The sequence below is a fragment of the Pleurodeles waltl genome, chromosome 7 (assembly GCF_031143425.1).
Source record: "Pleurodeles waltl isolate 20211129_DDA chromosome 7, aPleWal1.hap1.20221129, whole genome shotgun sequence".
Classification (NCBI taxonomy): Eukaryota; Metazoa; Chordata; class Amphibia; order Caudata; family Salamandridae; genus Pleurodeles; species Pleurodeles waltl.
Genome location: NC_090446.1, coordinates 167346987 through 167367915, shown reverse-complemented (window position 1 = coordinate 167367915; position 20929 = coordinate 167346987). Strand labels below are relative to the sequence as shown.

Genomic DNA, 20929 nt, shown 5'->3' with positions numbered 1-20929 from the left:
GACAATAATGCACGGGCACTGCTCCAAACTTAGAAATTAAATTTATTTTATGTATAGAAGGATTTTGCTTTACCACCAAGTGATTAGGTTTATTCAGATTTCATTTGTTCACTTGCTAAATGCATAGAAATGTATGCATAGCTCTAAGTATTTTATACCTCCTATGTTAGTTACCACAGTTGTAATTACCTGACATTGCCATTTTATACTTGCCTGTTCATTGGTGCTTGAAGCACACATATCCAGACCTTACAAAATGTATTTCTACAGGCTTATGCGACTAAGTAGCATGCAGTGGTCTTGATTCTGAAATAAGTTTGCAAATCTGCATCTGATGTCTACGACGTTGCATTGGTGCCAATTTTGGGGTTTCAAGAATTCACAAAACAATCCTGAAATGTGCATAGACATTTGCCATATTCATATGTTACCAGGGGTATGACTGGAAAAAGACCTTTGTGAATTTTATTTTTCGTAGGCATTTATTTGCTCATGTGCAAATGTACCCATAATTACCTTTTTAAGTCAAAGGTGCAAGTGCTCTGACCTGTTGTAATTTAACCGTGGGCTTTTAACCACGCCCACCACACGCCCATCACTACCACTCGTTCGTGGGCTTCACTTTCAAAAATCCTTTGTCATCATTGGTAAATGCTTTAGGTTTGTTCCTCCTTGGGGAGGTTTGTTACTGCCCTGGACCTTGAGCCTGTTACATGGATAATTGGACGATTGTGATACGTTCGACGGCGAGCGGACTTCTTTTCCCTTTTGGGCCTCTCCTTTGTGCTCATGGCAGCCCTGACTCTTTGAATCGACTCGCTTATGTCAACTATTTTACTTTTCATTTAAGTGGCAAGAAACGTTCAGTTAGGTATTTACAACGTTAAGAGCTCTAACTTGTGCAAATATTTGTCTTTGCAGGGAAAGTATTTTCCCAAGGTAAGCCCCTCGCCCCTGCTCTTCATATAATTTAGGGGGTGTTCCTATCCCCTTACCATCACGGAAAAGGATTGCAGGTGACAAATAAGAGCCACATGTTGTACGTGGTGCGGTTGAAGTGTCACCAATTTTAACCTCCTCATATGTTTCAGTAGAATATGATTTAGGAAAACAGTAATACTAGATATTTCACTTGGGGATGTGGGTGGTTTAATGTAGCAGGCTGAAAATTGTGATCTTAAAGGCAGTTGTTACAGTTTTACAAACTCCACAGGAAAGCAGTTGAACTCAGCTAAATACAGTAAATTTACAATGTTTTGATATGCAAAATATGCTGGTGCTTCACACTGCAGACACATTTTTACCCACTATTTGTCTGTGGTGCAAATAAAGGCCAGAGATCAATTCAGTGGAGTCTGCAAGGATTTACAGGCAGAATGTAATAAGGTCCCAGGCTCACAACCTTTGATGTTGATGTTGAGATACTACCTCTGATTGCATATACTGGCTTCAAATGTACAGCACGACAATCGCATCAACACAAACAATACATGTACATGGTATCGGGTGCGCGTTTGCTTTCGATAATAACTTCTGATGGGCATTCTGGGGAATAATTTGCACTCAATAATCACTTCTGACTGGAACTCTGGGAATACTGTACAGAAATAGTCTTTGAAACTGTTGCACTCAGTATTCATATTATCACCCAGTTTTAAAAGAACAATTTCATTCAGGTAGAGCCTTCGAGAAAGTGGCTATTCATACATGTTGGTACTGGTGGTGAAAAAAAAAAAAAAAGTACCGCAGTAAGGAGAATACAGGAAAATGTTTGCTGCATGTGACAAAGCATGCATGAGATAAAGGATTTTATGCATGAAGATTGACTATTTTTCATATGTTAAATAGTCCCTCGTCTGTTGAACTGTAAACAGTTCAATAGGTGGTGGAATGATACACAAAAGAGCTAAAGGCACGAGGTGAGGAAGATATTTGCGTTGGCAAATAGCCAAAGTACACTCTAGCCCTAAAAACCGCATGCCAAGAGTTAACACCCGTTTTTTCACGTCTTGCCCAGCTCGGTACTAGACCCTACGTTTTGATGAGGGAATGTACTCATGATCCCTTCTTTATACTTATGTGTGTCAGTGAATAATGATGTGCTTTTCAGTTTGACATACAAGTAGGAAAAGTGTGCTCAAGTCCAGTCGACGCTCTCAGAGAAATGTTCTTTCCACTCTGTTTGTAGGCCGCAATTTGCATTTCTATTACAAACACAAGTAATAAATCTCCCTGATGGAGCTTCGCCCAGAGCTGTAACTAATCGCTGCTGGCGCACAGCAAGTCACCGCTCTCAAATATTGCTGGATTACCTGTACTTGCTACAGTCACAGTCCTCTGGGCGCTTCTTCTTCAGATGCCCTCTAACTTCCCTCAGGTTTTTAATCTTGCTCTGCAGCGTTTCAATCTAGAGGGATGGAAGCAGGGAGGTCATTAATCATGCAGAAAACCGGTCACTTTCATTACTCTCTGTGTTCAAATAAATCCTTTACGTCTGGCGTTAAACAACTCTCAACCGGGCCACAGACACTGGTTCGATGTAGCCATCTGCAGGACCTGCTCTTGGTGCACAAATAAATACAATGTCGCAACTTTTCACGGACACAGCTTCTGGGAACTGTCCTAATAGAAAACTACAACACAGAGGCCCCACATGTTAGTCCGGCTTGAGCTAAGAGAAGGATGGTTGAGGGGTTAAAGCAACGTGTCAACTCTGCTGGGGGTTTTGGAACAGGGCATTTTGATGATGTAGTTCCTGTCCCTTCAAAGCAAGCGTGTCTGTGCAATGGGGAATTACAGGTAGGGTCCCTGTTTTCAGGCTACACAACCAGAGTTCACTAGCAACCTCTGCCCGCCCACGGGGCAGAAACAATCGGTCATGGTCACACAGGCGGCATTTGAGCACCTACCGCTCAAAGTGTCTCTATGGAACCCATAACAGTTCAGTTCTTATACACTAGTCCAGCACTGCACTGCCTCCTGCATTTCGGCACTAATGTATTTATTTAGTGCCAGTTGAGATAAACAGTTGTTAGACATGCATCCAGCGGCAGAGGAAGACGAGACTGGAAGTGAAAGTGTTATGCAGGATCTCCTCTCTATCTCTTAAGAATTATTCCAGAAACTGTGAAACTGATGTTTTGGGGCCAAAATGACATATCCAGTTATTTAGAACTGAGGCTGGAGTCACTGAGCTACGTACTAATACTGCTTGATGCCCCTTCCCTTGGTACCAGAGGGCAGTTCCTGCTCCGTTATTTCATGAGCCTTGTTCCCTGTAAAGCCATTAAATACGCACCGGGTGACACCGACAGAGGCAGAGAAGGGACGGGTTTGCTCCTGTTCAAACTTTAAATGCTAAATTATTGTTCTCCATACTAGGCCAAATGTGTTTCAATCAATATTTCAGTAATGTGGTGACAAGCCCTCAATATGAAATCTGGCTACAGATAAATCTCAAAATGTAACTACTGACAATTGACCTTCACTCATGGAGCTGTCACTTTGTGGACTGGGCTACTGTCGGAGCCTCAGGAATTATGCAGCAATGGAAGACCAGATTATGCAATAGGGTTAGCAAAATTATGGGACAGAGAAACGCTAGTTATAGAAAAAAAACAAAATTATGCAGTTTGTCAGTGGTTTGAAGGCAAAATACGTGGCAAGGTCTTTGCTTTTATTCTCTAGATATTTTGAAATTGTATTAGCTACAAAGGAATCACAGGGCTAAAATTGCATAGGTTTCTTATGGGCGAAAACTATGCACGTTCAGAACATCCTACTATTCAACAACTATTAATACTTTTGTTTTGCCTGGGAGTATATGAGCTCCATTTTATCAACACTGTTCTTCCTCCCTTCCAGAGTAAAACCGTTAGTGCAAAAGATATACATTAAGCTGAAACAAGCCTGTATGCACCCCCTTCCTGTAATGAAAGCTGTGCCTTTTATATTCTGTCCATTTAAGCCACGTTTTAAAATCTGTCTTTAGTTTGGGGTATACTCTGTGTTGAAACTATAAGCCTTTTAGTAGCACTTCTTTCATGCAACAATTCAACCCCCATAACAATAGTTCATTAATTATTTAATATGTGTGTGTCTTCCTAGGAGGCATTTTAAGAAACAAGACTAAGGGCCCGATTACAATACGGCGGGAGTGAGGCTGCCGTCACTCCGGTGGCCTCACCCCGATCGTATTACAATGTTTCCACAGGCTGACCCGCGGACACCCAGTCAGGCCAGTAGAAACAGTGCGGCGGCATCGGCCTCGGCTCCCACAGGGAGGCCAATGCCATCGCACACAAGCACCCTTCATTCCGAGGGTGCTAGCAGGTGGGCCGTACACTGCCCACAACTTAGTTGTGGGCAGTGCAGGGCCTTCCCTTGGCCCCTGGCAGTGGCTTTCCACCAGCCATTTGGTTATGGAGTCGCACAGATCCCCAGGCACAGTACCTTGTGAAAATATGGAAACAAGCCGGTGCACGGAGTCGTGGGGATCAAGGCATCGCTAGATCTGGGTGGCGTTTGTGCTGGGGCTGTGGACTGAAGGGGCAGAGGCGTCAGTGTGAGGTGTCGGGTCCTTGTGGCGGAGCTGTGGAGGTGAGCCGGCAGCGGTGCGAAGCGCTGGATCCGTGCACTTCTGGCGGGGACGGACTTCAGTGAGGCTGCAGCGGCGTCGGGCCTGTGGGGTCGTCGCACACCAGCGAGGACCACGGCTTCAGTTGCAGGCAGCGTCAAGGGGGGATCCGACAGTGGCGTCAGTCCAGAGTCATTTGAAATCAGTTTCCTTGGTTCTTCTTGGTTTTTCAGCAGCTTCTCCTTCCAAGGGCCCAGGTCTGGATTAGGCACCACTTGGCAGGATAGGAGTCTCAGCAGAGAGTCCAGGTGCTGGTGGGGGAAGTCTTTGATGGCCCTGAGATTTCAGAACAGGGGGCAAGCTCAGTCCTAGCCCTTGGACATACCTCTCAAGCAGGAATATCGCACAAGCAGCAACTGCAGGATAGCCCAAAAAAGCACAGCCACAGGCTGGAGCAGCACTTCTCCTTCTGCTAATCAGCTCTTCTCCTGGCACAGGTTCCTCTTGAATCCTTGAAGTGATATTCAAATTTGAGGTTTTGGGTCCACTACTTGCACCCCTTTCTGCCTTTGAAGTAAACAAATTTCAAAGGAAAGATCTGTTGTTCTCAAGATACTGCCTTGCCCGGGCCTGGCCCCAGACACACACCAGGGGGTTGGAGACTGCATTTTGTGAGGGCAGGCAAGTGAAGGTTTGGGCCTGGCAAGTGGGTAAACTTGCCAGGCCGAGTTGGCAGTTTAAAACTGTACACACAGACACTGCAGTGGCAGGTCTGAGCCATGTTTGCAGGGCTACTCCTGTTGGTGGCACAATCAGTGCGGCAGGCCCACTAGTAGCATTTGATTTACAGGCCCTGGCACCTCTAGTACACTTTACTAGGGACTTACTAGTAAATCAAATGTGTCAATCATGGAAAAGCCACTCACACACATATTTTACACAGGGAGCACTTGCACTTTAGCACTGGTCAGCAGTGGTAACGTGCCCAGAGTAACAAAAACAGCAAAAACAAAGTTGAGCACACAGCAACGACCTGGGAAGTAGAGGCAAAAAGTTAGGGGAAACCATGCCAAGGATGCCAGGTCTAACACGTACCATGCCTCAAAGGAATTTTGCAGAGTGTGGCTGAACCAATCTCTGGGGCAATGGCATCTGAGAACTAGGTGAAATTATGGGAGGGGGTGCCAAGCAATCCCTGGGAAAGTACTCCCTCATGACTTCTATAGACATCAACTTTAAATTGATGTTAAATCAAAGGGCAGGAGAAGGTCCTACCTCAAGCAGACACCTGTAAGTAGTGAGGCACCCCCTGAAGTATAGTCTGAGGAGCTGTTCCAAGATGGTGATTGGGGCTACAGAATAAAAGACTTCCCATGACACCAAACTCAGAGATGACCAATGTCATCTCAATGCAATCTGGCTGCCCTGGAAGTTCAGCCCCCCACAGGGGCTCATTACTACCAGTTGTGAGCACCAGTTTTGGGAAACCTGGTGTGCACCAAACTGCAAACATCCCTGATCTTCTTTGAGACTTTTTGGTGTTTTTATGACTTTTGATGTACCACGGGCTGATAAAAAACACGAAAGTAACCAGAGAGACGCCCAGCCTCGAAGCTTGTTAGTAGAGGGAAGGTGAAAGAAGGTCCAAGTACTTAAAAAGTCATTTATCTATGAACTTCCACCTTAAGAAAAGTATCCTTCTTTGTCCCTATGCTCTGTCTCTGAAGGGAGGGGGCTACAAGCGACCCACGAGAGAGTCACATAATCTACCTGGAACAAACCATGACATTATCCACCCACCTTCTTTGGATTTTGCCTTGTTAGTAGGTCCTGGGTTCATGCTCTGTAATAGTGTAAATGTGTAAAATCAGTTGTGAAAAACAACCCAATTTGTTTCTTGCCTTTTTTCGAGGTAGGTTATGGAAGATATTTTCCAGTGTGATTTGTAGATTTGTGGACCCACACCATCCTCTTCCTTATTTTTACTTCAGTTAATGGCCTTTTGTTCCAATTTATCCTCCCTGGTTTTCTATTTTTGTTTTGGGCCACATGCACACTTACCTACTTTCCTTGAAACAATTGTGAGCTTACTATGGGTGCAAGAAATGCTATTCTACACCCTTTTTTGCATTAGAGAACATCTGTATCCAATAAAGCGAAATATTTTTTGCATTATTCTTATTGCCAAATGAAAGGTCAAAACATTCTCTCTGCCTACCCAATGAATTAAATTATTACATTTCCTCAGCTCCAAAAAGTTGGATCAAGCCACATTTTTTCTGTCGAACAGTGCAGTTGGGTATTCGTTGTGGCATGTGTTGTGCAAGCGTTGTCAGTAAAGAAAGCAAGGTCTCCACCTACCCCTCTTGCTGTCTTTTTCCCCCCTGAGTTGGTTTACGTGGAGCAGCCTAAAAGGGTGAATTTTAAACTGTTTAAATGTTAAATTTAAATAGGAAGTTGTGAAGTTGCATGAAGCTCCAATCTTACACCTTTCTAAAGCTGGGCATTTTGTACCCTTTGCACAACTTCACCAATTGTCACAATATCACTCCCCAAAATATTTTGCACTAGATTTTACCTGCAGAATCATAATCCTGTTTGCAGGATTTTTTACACACTTACGTTTAATTTCACCAAACTGTAAATGTAAAAAAGCTGACAAAATGTTTAAAGCTTCCAGATCTGGAGACAAATGAAGATAAACTGAGGGAATACTATACTCACATTCCCTTTCAGCAGTGGGAACCTACTGGTAAACTAGAGTCTACTGGGAGGTTTTCCATCAGGAAAGCCCATTGAGCAATATTTCTAAAAGCTACTGAAGAGATACAGGCTCTTCTGGCGGGAAGAATAACACATTTCCTTTCCTAGCTAGATTCATGTACATTTGCTGCTCATCTGGTCCTGCAGGTGCAGCCTTATTGGGTAGCCTAGATTCCGCCCTTGAAGCAAATCATCCAGATTGACATTCTATGGATTAGGATAACAGGGTAAAAGACCTCTGCCTTGACAAAGTCATTTGGCAAAATTGTAGGACTTGTTACTTCATTTCAGGATGCCTAGCTGACGTCACTGACAACAAAGATCTTTTGGCCGCCAGGTTCCTAAATCCAACCTGAGTCCATCATGGAGGAGTGATAAGAAACAAACGAAGACACGAACAAAGTACTTACCTTTTTATCTCTCTCAACGTGCTGTATCAAAAATACTTTATGGTGTTGTTGGTAAAATTCATCCAGTATGTTTTTGAATGATATACCCTCCTCAGTACAGTCAACCCATCCATTGGTGACTTTGTAATTATATGAATACTATCCAGACTTGTAGAGTATTATTTGTTTCTTTAAAATTACTACTATTCAGTAAGTATCCCTTATTGGTTATGACTTATTATGTGATGCTTTCAAAAGACATCAGGCTTTAGTGTTACTTGGGAATAATCAATGACTCTTTACGAATGTAAATAGTGTCTGTGTAATTATAAGGTCACCAGATATGGAAACTGTAAAAAAATGGTGATACAGCAAATTGAGAAAGGTAATGTGGTCAGTGTTTTCAGGTTAACCAGTAACTTTCAACATCTGGAAGATCTTCTGCTTCCATCTATGCCCACCTAAACAGAGGTCCTACCTTGTCCTGGAGTTCATCCAGTTGTCAGAAGAATAGAGATATGCCGTAGTCTAAGTTCCAATGCGGATCGGTGCTTAGACGAATTCTGGAAGAAAAGTTGTCTGGGAACCGAAGTGTCAGTGGATGCGACTGCCGGTGGTATTTGGCCAGGTCAAATTCAAATTGTCCTTTCAGAATTTTTTGCCAAAAGACTAAGAATTACACGTCTTTGAAAACAAAGCACATTGAACATCCAGTTTGAGATGAATGACATGTTTACTTCCCAGCACAGAAGATTTTTATTCAAATAATAAGGCATCAACACAATGTAGGTCACAACATGAATTCCTTATATTTAGTAGCACACATCAAGAGTGGTCTCCTCCCAGAGATTACTCCACTCAGTTTTTTCCCTAAACTCACTGGACAAGAAAGAGCTCATTTAAGATATGCTGGGCAAATCACCATCCTGCCATCCTACCTCTCAGGGTGGACTGTCTAAAGAACTGAGAGATCACCACTGTGTAGAAGGGATATTTATGCCTTCAGTGCCTCTACGCAGACTCTTTTCAAATGAGAAATGTTAAGATATAAGGTTAGCTGATAAAATTTAGGACCTGATGTAGAATTTGGCAGTAGGGTTACTCCCTCATAATCATGACTCATAAACAGCCCACCATATCACATGTACATTACCTGCCATGACACTTCAAAGAAGGCAGATGGGATATCCGTTGCATTTGTGATGTAGTAACCCATCCACAGACTCTAAATTAGGCCCTTAAATTCTTATCAGTGGGAATGAAATCCTGTCAACTGCTGTGATATTGTTGTTAGAAGCATCTCTGTATCCTGACATCCTAACCAGCAGCATTGAACCAATACCCTAAATTCAGGACTATTCAAGCACTACTTTCTGACAGTGAAGAATTACACTCACCTCATGATCAATGTGAAGTTTGTGGTCTTTCCAGGCCTGAAGGGATTTGTACAAATCTGTGTCACACTGAACTGTGTCATTTGCCAAGATGAAGCATCTGCCCCAGAGAAAAAGAATTAACAATTGAGGGAACAAAATGAGGACAGCAACATATTTTAATCAATTAACAAAAGAATATGCAGCATAGAAATTATGCCAGCAACATATGCAAACTGTAACTTATGCCCTAAGGTAACTCGCACCCCCCATGCACAGTTTTCTCATCAATAATTTTATTTAAAATGTTGCAGTGATACTATCAATGATGTCACAGAAGATCTAATGAGTGATGTTATATGTGGGGTAATTGGCAGTGCCCAGTGAGGGTGCGAGTTATAGTTACCAGAGGGCATGAGTTATAGCTTCTTGAGTTAAGTATAATACCATACTGTTGGAAATGGGGTCTTTGGTTGACAGTCAGGTTAATCCCTGTTCAAGCAAGGACCCTCACTCTAGTCAGGGTAAAAGAGAATCACCCTCAATTAACCCCTGCTTACCCCCTTGGTAGCTTGGCAGAGCAGCTGGCTTAACTTCAGAGTGCTAGGTGTAAAGTATTTGTACCAACACACACAGTAACTTAATGAAAACACTACAAAATGACACAACACAGGTTTAGGAAAATAGAGAATATTTATCTAAACAAAACAAGCCCAAAACGACAGAAATCCACAATACACAAGTCAAGTTATCAATTAAAAATCAAAAAGAGTCTTTAAGTAGTTTTAAACACACACTAACACTGTTAGCGTGAAAAAGTACCTTGGGTGTGTCAAAAATAACCCCGCACCGGCGAGTGTGTGTCAAAAAGGGCTTGCGATGCGTCGATTCCACTCACGAGCGGGACCTTGCGTCATTTCTCCTTTCATCGGGTCGGGCGCTTTGTTTCATCTCTCCACAGGAGAGCGATGTGTCGATCCAGTCAGCACTCTCGGGTCCGGGCAGGCCTTGCGTTGTTTTTACACGCCCAGCGGTACTTGCGTCGGAAATCCAGCCGCACGATGATCCAAAAACCACGCAGTGCGGGTTGCGATGTCCTAGCCTCCGTCAGCGATGCTGCGCGTCGTTTCTCCTGCTCTGTGCGTCAATTCTTCAGTTGCGTTTCTGGCGAATGTCGATTTTCGGCCGCGGAGCTGGTTGCGCGGCGTTTCTTCATCCGCAGAGCGGAGTCGCGTCAATGTTTTCCCCGCACAGTGCTCTGAGCGTGGATTTCCTCGTCTTAGGCTGCTAGCTTCTCCTTTCAGGGTCCCAGGAACTGGATGGCCACCCCAGGGCAGAGTAGGAGCCTTCTCAAGGTGGAAGGCACACAAAGTCCAGTCTTTGCCCTCTTACTCTGGCAGAAACAGCAACTGCAGGATAGCTCCACAAAGCACAGTCACAGGCAGGGCAGCTCTTCTTCCTCAGCTCTTCAGCTCTTCTCCAGGCAGAGGTTCCTCTTGTTTCCGGAAGTGTTTCTAAAGTCTGTGGTTTTGGGTGCCCTTCTTATACCCAATTTCTCCTTTGAAGTAGGCCTACTTCAAAGTAAAGTCTCTTTTGAATGTGAAATCCTGCCTTTCCCAGACCAGGACCCAGACACTCACCAGGGGGTTGGAGACTGCATTGTGTGAGGGCAGGCACAGCCCTTTCAGGTGTGAGTGACCACTCCTCCACTCCCTCCTAGCACAGATGGCGCTTCAGGAAATGCAGACTACATCCCAACTCTCTTTGTGTCACTGTCTAGTGTGAGGTGCAACCAGCCCAACTGTCAAACTGACCCAGACAGGGAATCCACAAACAGGCAGAGTCACAGAAATGGTATAAGCAAGAAAATGCTCACTTTCTAAAAGTGGCATTTTCAAACACACAATCTTAAAATCAACTTTACTAAAAGATGTATTTTTAAATTGTGAGCTCAGAGACCCCAAACTCCACATGTACATCCGCTCCCAAAGGGAATCTACACTTTAATCAGATTTAAAGGTAGCTCCCATGTTAACCTATGAGAGGGACAGGCCTTGCAACAGTGAAAAGCAAATTTAGCAATATTTCACTGTCGGGACATATAAAACACATTACTATTTGTCCTACCTAACCATACATTGCACCCTGCCCTTGGGGCTACCTAGGGCCTATCTTAGGAGTGTCTTACATGTAAGAAAAGGGAAGGTTTAGACCTGGCAAGTTGGTACACTTGTCAAGTCGAATTTACAGTTAAACCTGCACACACAGACACTGCAGTGGCAGGTCTGATACATGATTACAGAGCTACTAATGTGGGTGGCACAACCAGTGCTGCAGGCCCACTAGTAGCATTTGACTTACAGGCCTTGGGCACCTCTAGTGCACTTTACTAGGGACTTACTAGTAAATCAAATATGCCAATCATTGATAAACCAATCAACAATACAATTTACACATAGAGCATATGCACGTTGGCACTGGTTAGCAGTGGTAAAGTGCTCAGAGTTCAGAAGCCAACAGCAACAGGTCAGAAATAATAGGAGGCAGGATGCAAAAAGATTGGGGATGACCCTGCACAAGCAAAAATGTCCAACACATACGTTAATCCAACCGCTTTAGCCATGCATAGCGAGGGGTTACCCTCAGGGTCTGGCCTGCAGAAAGGCCCTGCAACCCCCCCTCACCCACATGCAGCCAACCCCATGAAGAGTCCATGAGTGGGTGTGTTAGTGGCTGTATGAGTGTGTGACTGGGTGTGTTTGGTTGTGTGGGTGTGCAGTTAAGTGTGTGAGTGGGTATGTGAGTGTGTGAGTGGCTGTGTGGGTCTATCAGTGGGTGTGCAAGTGGTTTTGTGGGTCTATGAGTGGATTTGTGAGTGGCTGTATAGGTGTGTGAGTGGTTGTGTGGGTAAGTGGGTGTGTGAGTGGTTGTGTGGGCGTGTGAGCGGCTGTGTGGGCCTGTGACTGGGTGTGGTAGTCATTTTGTGGGTGTATGAATGAGTGTGTGAGTGGCTGTGTGGGTCTGTGAGTGGTTGAGCATGAGGTTTTGTGGGTCTATGATTGGGTGTGAGTTACTGTAAAGTTGAGTGAGTGGGTCTGTGAGTGTTTGTGTGGGTATGTTAGTGGGTATGTGAATGGTTTTCTGCGTGTGGTATTGGTTTTGTGGGTGTGTGAGTGGGTGTATCAGTGGCCATGTGGGTCTGTGAGTGGTTGTGCAAGTGGTTTTGCGAGTCTGTGAGTGGGTGTGTGGGGTGGCTGTAAGAGTGTGTGAATGTGTGTGAGAGGTTGTGTGGGTGTGTAAATTGGTGTGTGAGTGTGGCTGTGTGGGTCTGTGCCTGGGTGTGGTAGTGGTTCTCTTTGTCTCTGAGTTGGTGTGTGTGCGTGTGTGTGAGTGAGTGGGTCTGTGAGTGGGTGCATGTTTTTTTGATTGGGGTCTAGATTCACGGATTCATTGCAGAGTCACATGGGGGCTGCGCTGAGTGGAGGATCTGCGGATACTCACACGCCCCATAAAGATATTTTTAGCAATTTCTTGCCCCTTAGGAGTCCCAAGGGGACAGGATAACTCCACCTTGACCCCTTCTATTACCTCTTCAGTTTTACTTTTTCCTCCCGGGACCAAGTCCCGATACATAAAATGGCAGCCGCAACTTTCTTCTCGGGTTGTGGCCAGCCAATCACAGAACTGCTGTTAGCGCACTGATCTACAGATCCACTGCGGTGAATCCGCAGTGAATCCACATCTCTACATACTGTATACAAAAACGTTTTTCTTTAATAATTCCAAAACTACTGAACAGATTTACACCAACATAGATAAAAAGATCTTTCTGGACCAAAATGTAGCTTTCTGCCACATTTTGTGTAATTCCGTCCAGCAGTTCGGGCTGTAGTCATGACTAAAATCCCTATGGTAAATTGGGTGGGGAAATGTGTTTTGGGACCCCTCTGCACCCCTTTTTCTCTGCCCCTACTTGACAAATCACCCTGAAATGTTTTAGATAGCAGCTGAAGTTAGTGAGAAACTGGTTTTGAGAATTTTGGTGCTAAAGTTGTTGGCAATACAAAAAAGCTTTCCCTATGGAAACTAGGTCCTAACTATAACTACCTACTGGCGACCGACGTGTCTCACGTGCGCCTAATGACTCTCAGGCCTACTTTGAAACCATGTTCACTGGGCTTCATTATGGCTTGACTGCAAGTGTCCATTAAAAGTATCTTACAGCTCAAATCCTATGCTGAGAGGCAGGAGCACATTTACTCGTGGCTCTGAATGCGGACTTGGCAGTCTCTTGGAAGGCCTGTAGCAGATGTCACAACTCTTAAGTGCACTGAGACGGGTTCACATGTGTGTGTTATTTCACATGAGTTGTGTGTTCATATATGATAAGTTGCAGGGCTGCAGTACCTTCATTCAACATATCTCAAATTCTGTGCTTAATTTGTATACAACAAGATAAAAATATGGCCAGAATTCGTTTCACTAAAATTACTCATAACATGAACGTTTCAAATGCAAACAAGGACACCTTTAGAAGCAGATAGAAGCTTCAAAAACTCTCTGACTTCTAAAGAATGAACCTTTTTTAAAAAAAAGCAAAACTTGTTTTCTTTTTCTAAACGAAGAACAAAGAAACCCAAGTGTAAACCACATCAACATTGTCCGACCTAGACGTCTGGCGTTCAAAGTTGTTGAAGTTCTAGAGTCTAAAAATCTTCTTTCTACACACTTCTAAGGAGGTTCATGTCACCCTCAGTATCTTGCGACTTATTTTGTCCATTTTGGTCGAAACTAAAAACTAGTTTGATGGTCAAGGGTCAGAATTGAAACAACCAATCACCGTCATGCTTCAAGTCGCACTGGCCCAAATAAAAATCTGAAGATAGTATTCACAAACCGGGGCCTAGTGGGATTACGTCTAATGCCATTATGGGTCCCTCTCGCTCCGCTGATGGTCTACACACACGAGTTATAATGTTTAACATTTTTTCACAAGAAAATGTTCGACCAAAGAACTAGATGGAAGAAAAATGTACAGCACCTAAAACTAGATGCACTAGCTCACTCTGCAAATTTGTGGATTTTCATCTGTTGTATTGGAATATGTTTGAAATGTCTGGAAATCATTCTGTTTTGGAGAGCTAAACGTTTTGAGAATCGACTCCATTGTTATTTGATGTATAAAGTACTATCATGATAATAACAAGGAGCTGTCAGGTCACTGGAGTTTTTTGCCACCACTGTTGTTTTTACACATCCCTCGTCAGGGGTCACTAACCTTACATCAAGTAGTACATTTTCTTCTACCATTACTATCACATCAAAGTATACAAAAAGTGATGGATGGAATGCTAAAATTAATCTCAGCCCCTGGTAATTACTCGAGTATACTTTTGTATGTCGCCCCAAGAGGGATGGGTATGCCCAGACATGTGTCCAATGCACACTGTCACTGGAATCAAGCTATATGCAGCTGATAAAAGCCCTTAACAAGGGCAAAACCATTCCTGCGTTGCTTATGTTCCAGTTCAGGGAGGGTGTGGCCTGGCAGTTCTGGCTGGACTGTTTTGATTGGAGCAGGGTCAAGACTGATTTGCATATAGCTGGGTCCAAACTGGGGTGGCATGGTAAGCAAAATAGGTATGGATTGGGGTGCAGCCTGAGTAATTACCAGTGGGTGACATTAAGTCAGGCATTCCATCCTTCACTTTTTGTATACTTTAGTACTGTTATCCCATCAGCCATCCCATATACCAAACTATTATGTTGACATATGCAAGACATCAACAAGGGCATAGCTCCACACTTCTAATGACTGGTATTAAACTTAAGAATATGCCAGTACGAGGTCTCGACAGATCGACGTAATGGATACTTCCATGTACAGTCAGGGCAAAGTAGCGGTAGTTAAGGAAGCTACATATAAACAACAAGCCGTTTATGATATTTTGGATGGAGGTTGTGTTCCTGTTCTGAGGATACAGGGTACTTTGAACCCAACTGGAAGCCTTCCTGACATTTCAAAAACCCTCAAACTGATAACACGCTTATAAGAAGGCTTAGTGATTTAAGCGTTCAATGCCAACATATGTGTGATCTTCATGTCATGAGTTCAAACTCTTGCAAGGCCGACTCCGGCCTCCATCCTTCCGAGGTCGGTAAAAGGAGAAAAAAAAATAAGTAATGGTCGTGACAGCGCTTAGAAGTGACAGAAATTCTACATGAAGCGCTGTATAAAAAACAAGTCACTAGTACAACATGAGGCAATACTTAAACTTAGTGACATATTTCCTTGTAGCTAAACGTTTTTGGTATCCCAAATAAGTTACCTATGTGTGACTTTAATTGAGCTAGGGATAGTGAGCTCATTGGTAAGGCTGCCATCACCACTGTACTCTCCCATCTCCTTGTCAGCCTCAGGTTCTATCACTTTAACTTTTGAAATGAACCTCTTCGTAACATTCTTTGTTCCAACGGGCTGGTATTCATCTTCCAATCCCAAGTTAAACATGTCTTCGTCAAGTTCAATAGACACGGACCGAATGGAGCGGTTCCTCAAGTAACTTGGCTTGTATTCTAAGAAAAGAGACAAATAAAAATATAAATGGCAATTTGGTTCATATGCAAAAGAGCTGTGTCGTGAACTTTTGATTGTACAGTGATTGAGTGCGGTGTCAGCTGCAGCTGCCTTCTTATAGCTATTGTCTGAGCAGCATCTGCAATTGACAGATGGATAATTGCAGGATATGCAAAGAGAGGGGTTATGCAGATGGACCACAGAGTGCGATACTATTTTATTATTCTATTGAACATGTGTTTGGCTATACCCATATCCACCGCAAGGTGTCAGTAGTGGACAATGCAACAAACGGGCCTTTACAAAGCTTAGAAGCTCGGTTAAAACCGCATTTTGACCTTTTTTTTTTAGCATAATGGTTATTCGTTTAATTTCGACGTATACCGTTATAAACCCCAAAATGGATGGGTTTATCTTGGAAAGGCCCAATAAAATGTTTCTGATTTTTTTAAAATTTAGGAATGTTGAACTCTTCGGACAGGACATATATTCTCAACCTGAGCCTAACTGCGTTGGTCAGTTGGGAACAACTGCTTATATCTGTGAGAATGCATGTGTGCCTAACGGCATAAATATGTTTGGTTATTACATGTTTATTACAAACAGGTTTGTGGCGTGCTCATGTAGCGATTTGATGTCACCAATATGCCACAAACGAGAGATACAGTGCATTGAATTTATACACGACTGCTGCCCGCCCAAGATAACCTCGTCAATAAAGTACTTTAGTAATTAGGCAATTCCATTTTATTATAATTGGAAGCAAGTGCTGCCGAGACAGGATGCGAGTCATTTATGTACCTCATATTCCCATGCTAATGAAGGAATATAGAGCTGGCGTGTTCGAAATTTAGCAGCAAGTGTCCAGATTTGCTAAAGTTTTTGCAGGATTTCACTTGATGCTGGGTGATGCAAACCGGCGCAAACAGCAGTGCCGCTCTACTTCCCTGTACTAAAGTGTTTTGGTGCTGCAAGTTGCCTCGTAGCGTCAGACGTGGTTTGTGTCACTGAGTGCCAACGTCCCGATACGTTATGCAAAGTGGGTGTGTTTTGGCCAGACCAGCACAAACGCACGCTTGATGTGAGGCGCACCAAATCGACTAAAATAGTCTGACCAGGCTGTGGTGAAAATCCACTTCACTCCTGGTGAGAACAAGGGGATAAGAGGCATAATGGGTGATATGCATTTCATGTGTGAATACAAAAGATCACATAATACATGACTTAAAGCATGGGCGTAGGAAGTGTGTGGATTTATCCCCCTCAGATTTTGGCGTGGTGAAGACAAGGGGGACATGTGTAGGGGGACAAAAAAACTCTCCTGTGCACTTTTGCTGTTCACAGAGTCAATGGAGCGTTAAAAGGCTATCCATGACGATCAGCTTTTGACCTGCTGACCTGCCTTCCGTTAGTGTTGGCTTTAGAAGGTGGGTATTCACTGGAGCCTGAGGACAAATTCCAATGGTCCGATGTAGGCCCTTTTTAGGGTCAAGCGCGCAAACGCTTTAGCCCAGTGGTTTCCAACCTGTGGTCCGGGGACCCCTGGGGGTCCGCGATGCCTCCTCAGGGGTCCGTGACTGCTGAGAAAATTAAATATTATTAACAGATTAGGTCCTCAGTTTTCAGTAATAAGTCAGTGGGGGGTCCCTGGTTCCCAATAATGATACAGTGGGGGTCCTCGGCTTCCATTAGTGACAAAGTGTGGGTCCACAGAAGTCAAAAGGTTGGGAACCATTGCTCTAGCCTACTGTAATCTCTCTGTGGGCTTTTAACCATGCCCACTGCATGCCCATCAGTTTTGTTGGTTCGTGAGCTTGCCTATTTAAAATTCACTTAATTTCATTAGTAAAAGGCATGCATATGTCATGCCTTTTCTGGTGTTTACCCCTAATCGAGCGCACTGGCCAACTACTGAAAACATACGAGGCTCCATGTTTTCCGCATGGCTTCTGGACTACTTTTTCTTTTCATTTCCTATGCAGAGCGATCTCGCTGGGCAGTAGTCGAGCGCTTTGCATGACATCAACCTTCTTACATGAATAATTGCATAACTGCTGATAGATTTGACTGCAAGCAAACTTCTGTTTCCTTTTCTGTCCCTCCTTCGTGCTTCAGGCTCATGCCTTGGCCCTTTAAGTCAGCTCTCTTACGTGAAACTGTTTTACTTTTCATTTTCAATTTATGTGGCAAGAAAAGTTTGGTTAGGACTTTACAACACTAATAGCTCTAAGTCGAGCAAATGTGAGACCCACTGCATTGCAAATGCTTGTTTCAGATTTGGGACAGGCTTCCCAACTAGCACAAACTGTTGGTTCGCCATTGTCATTCCATACAGAATGACTATGAACAGAAAGGAGCGGGCACAGCATGTGGTGTGCCTCCTCCTTTCCTGGCATAAGGGCACTACAATGAAGACTGTGCCCCTGCTTCTGAGTAGCTAAATTCACACACCCCTGGCAAAGGGAAGTGCGGGTGTGTGGGGTGCCATAGAAGGAGTTCTTTTTTTGGCCACCCCTACATTTATGGTGGTCAGGTGAGACATCTTTTCTATGCAACTCACCTCAACTACAAAAAAATAAACGGCAAAGCAAAGCTGTTCCTTACCTGTTCATTTCAGATTTGCCACTTAATGGAAGTGCGTTAGCAGCAGACGCCCTGAGCAATGTGTTTGCTGTGCCTTAGGGCTACTGCAGTCTAACCTTTCAATTATTTTAGTCTGACAAGAGGCCCCCAAGGCAGCATTTTAGAGTTTTCAAACATAAAATATTTGCTCATGTACTCCTTTTTGGGAAAAAGGCGTTTTTAAACCAAACAAGTGAAACTCAAGGCGTTTTTGGGCGGCAGTTTAATAGTTAAGAAATCACTGGGATTTAAGTGCTTTCTACTGTGGTGTGTCGGCAGGCTCAGAGTGGCCTGTAGGGTAATCTGACAGTGCAGAAGGGTTGGTCTGACAGGTCACTGTGTGGGTTGTTTTTTGGCTGTTTGTGGGCCAGTTTTCAGGTCTTGTGGGCTGGGTTTTACTGTTCATTTCCCTGAGATTACCACAAACAATGCTGTAGCAATCGCACACACATGCGGTCTGCCATACCCAGGGACAGTGGAATTATGCGATGTGCAGCTGTGCCATTTTTCGTATAATTATGGATTGGCCACATTTTCCACACAATCCATCATTTGCTGCATAATTTGCAGATTTTAATAAAAACTATTTTGTTTCTAGCTCAAACGGTTCAAAGTTACTAAAAATGCAGCAACACATGTTGCTGCAGAGAGGAAGGCCAAAGGTTTGACTGATCACCTTTCTGTTGCTTATTACTGCATTTGATTATTAAAGTGGTAGTAATGAGGTACAACTAATTTCCAGACAGTATTAATAAGTGTAAAAATGACAAAATAATGAAGTAATACTATACAAAATGGCTGCATTATGCTGCATAATATGATTTTTCTTGCCTCATAATTTGCTCAACTTTGCCACCTAATTTGTCCCTCCGCTGCAACATATTTCCAGTGGCCCTGGCAATACCTTGCAAAACCCCTGTGCAGTGTGCCTTTACGAGTTCAGTCTTGCCCTGATTTGGAAATATGGACCACTTTTTTAGCTACCTGATTTGCCAATGAGGAGATTTGGTTTTTGGTGCCCTGGCCTGTTTTCTGTCCATGTCCAACCCTGCCTCCAGTATTTATGTCCACCTTGATAGTAACACAATGAGGCTGCTGTTACGAAGCCCTACTTCCCTGCCCAAAGGGACATTGATACACTTTTTTGCACATGAAAACTATGAGAACTGTGATCCTGAGTACAATGGAGGCGTGGTTGGAGATGTGATAACAAAAGGCCTTGCCCCCTATTTCATCAGCACCAGAGAAAAACAGACACTTTCTACCCTACACCTTTCTTGGACCTCCTTATTGCACTTCAGAAGTTGATGCACGGCACGCGCATTTTCTATATACACATACCCAGGGCAGCCCCACTGCTCTTCTGCAACCTTTGAATGGAATAAGCAGATGGGTCCAAACAGCCTTACTCTTTCCCTCCACACACAATTGTGGCATGAAACGCTGCCCTTCCTTTCCTGACTGCTCCACTTCAAGATACACAGACCTAACTGGCCTATCCATTTGTTCCAGACTTAGGAGCTGCCTTCTCTGATTGCCCCTGTTGGTGAAAAAAAAAAGACCATCGAAAGGATAAGGTATATCTGCTTCAAGGCTCCCAGTTCCAGGTAAAGAGTAAATACATTTTTGAGGGGTCTCTCTCTACCTCTGTTGCCTCTCTGATTTGAGACATATTTAGTACGTTTTGTTTAGCACTCAACAACTCTTTTCAACCCCTTAAGAGAACTTTGACACAATAAATTTGGATTATCAGCACGCAGTCAGGTGAGTTAGATGTATTCATCAGACCATAAATCCAATTAGGAGACCTACGTGCTTCCCAAAATACATTTCATTGTATTTTATCTAAGGGACAGAATGTGGCATAATGGCCAGAGATGCCAACTTTGGAACTGGGGAATGAGGTTTTAGTCTCGGTGTCAGCTCAACATCCCGTCATTCTGGAAAATCACTTAATCTTCCTGTGCCTAAAAAAAAATTACGTGACCTTGTGTGATGTAAATGGGTGTCATGTAAAGATTTCCAATACCTTTGGATTGATTTCTCGCTATATAAAACTGCAAAACAAAACAAAAAAGACCCTGTTTCTGCTTAAAAAGTGCTTCCAGTAATGCTCTCACAGCCTCACAGAACAGAAAACTACAGGGGTTAATATTATACCAACTCAGTAGCACTTATGCTATGAGCTTTTGAAGGAGGAAAAGCGTATCCTGCAGAGATCAAACATGTGCCTCCAGGTTGTGTTTGGCCTTTGGCAGCAGGTGCCTTGACTCCCTGAGTGAACGTACATCAGGCTTTCTTTGATAAAACTACATATGAACTTTGTATAAAAATAGCTTATTTTATTATGACTATTTCACTTGAGAACTCTGTGATTGTACAGGTTTATCATAGCTAGTGGTGTGAAGACCATAGGCAATTTCTATTTGGTATCCAAGGGACACTGTCACCCCCAGAAATTTAGTGTCTCCTTCATCCCTGATGACTTACTTTCTTGTGGGTGTTCATGTTGGAATTTGTACTAAGGGACGGGCATACCTTAACATAGCTGTCAAATTTTCCAGATTTTGTAATGGAATAAACAAGACTACAGGTCCCACAATTCAAAGAAAAGAAGCCTGGGCAAGAG

At 43.5% G+C, this 20929-nt stretch overlaps 1 protein-coding gene across 4 annotated transcripts in view; it reads right to left on the bottom strand.

Annotated features, from left to right (window-relative positions):
* The window catches only part of SULF2 (sulfatase 2), a 417412-nt gene that overhangs the window by 56436 nt on the left and 340047 nt on the right, over positions 1-20929 (bottom strand). For all 4 annotated transcript variants that reach the window (XM_069243448.1, XM_069243449.1, XM_069243452.1 and 1 more), the window contains exons 12-14: positions 15431-15677; positions 9126-9222; positions 2313-2407 (exon numbers count right to left, since the gene is read on the bottom strand). In XM_069243448.1, the coding sequence (XP_069099549.1) occupies positions 2313-2407; positions 9126-9222; positions 15431-15677 (439 nt within the window). The remainder of the gene's footprint in view (positions 1-2312; positions 2408-9125; positions 9223-15430; positions 15678-20929) is intronic.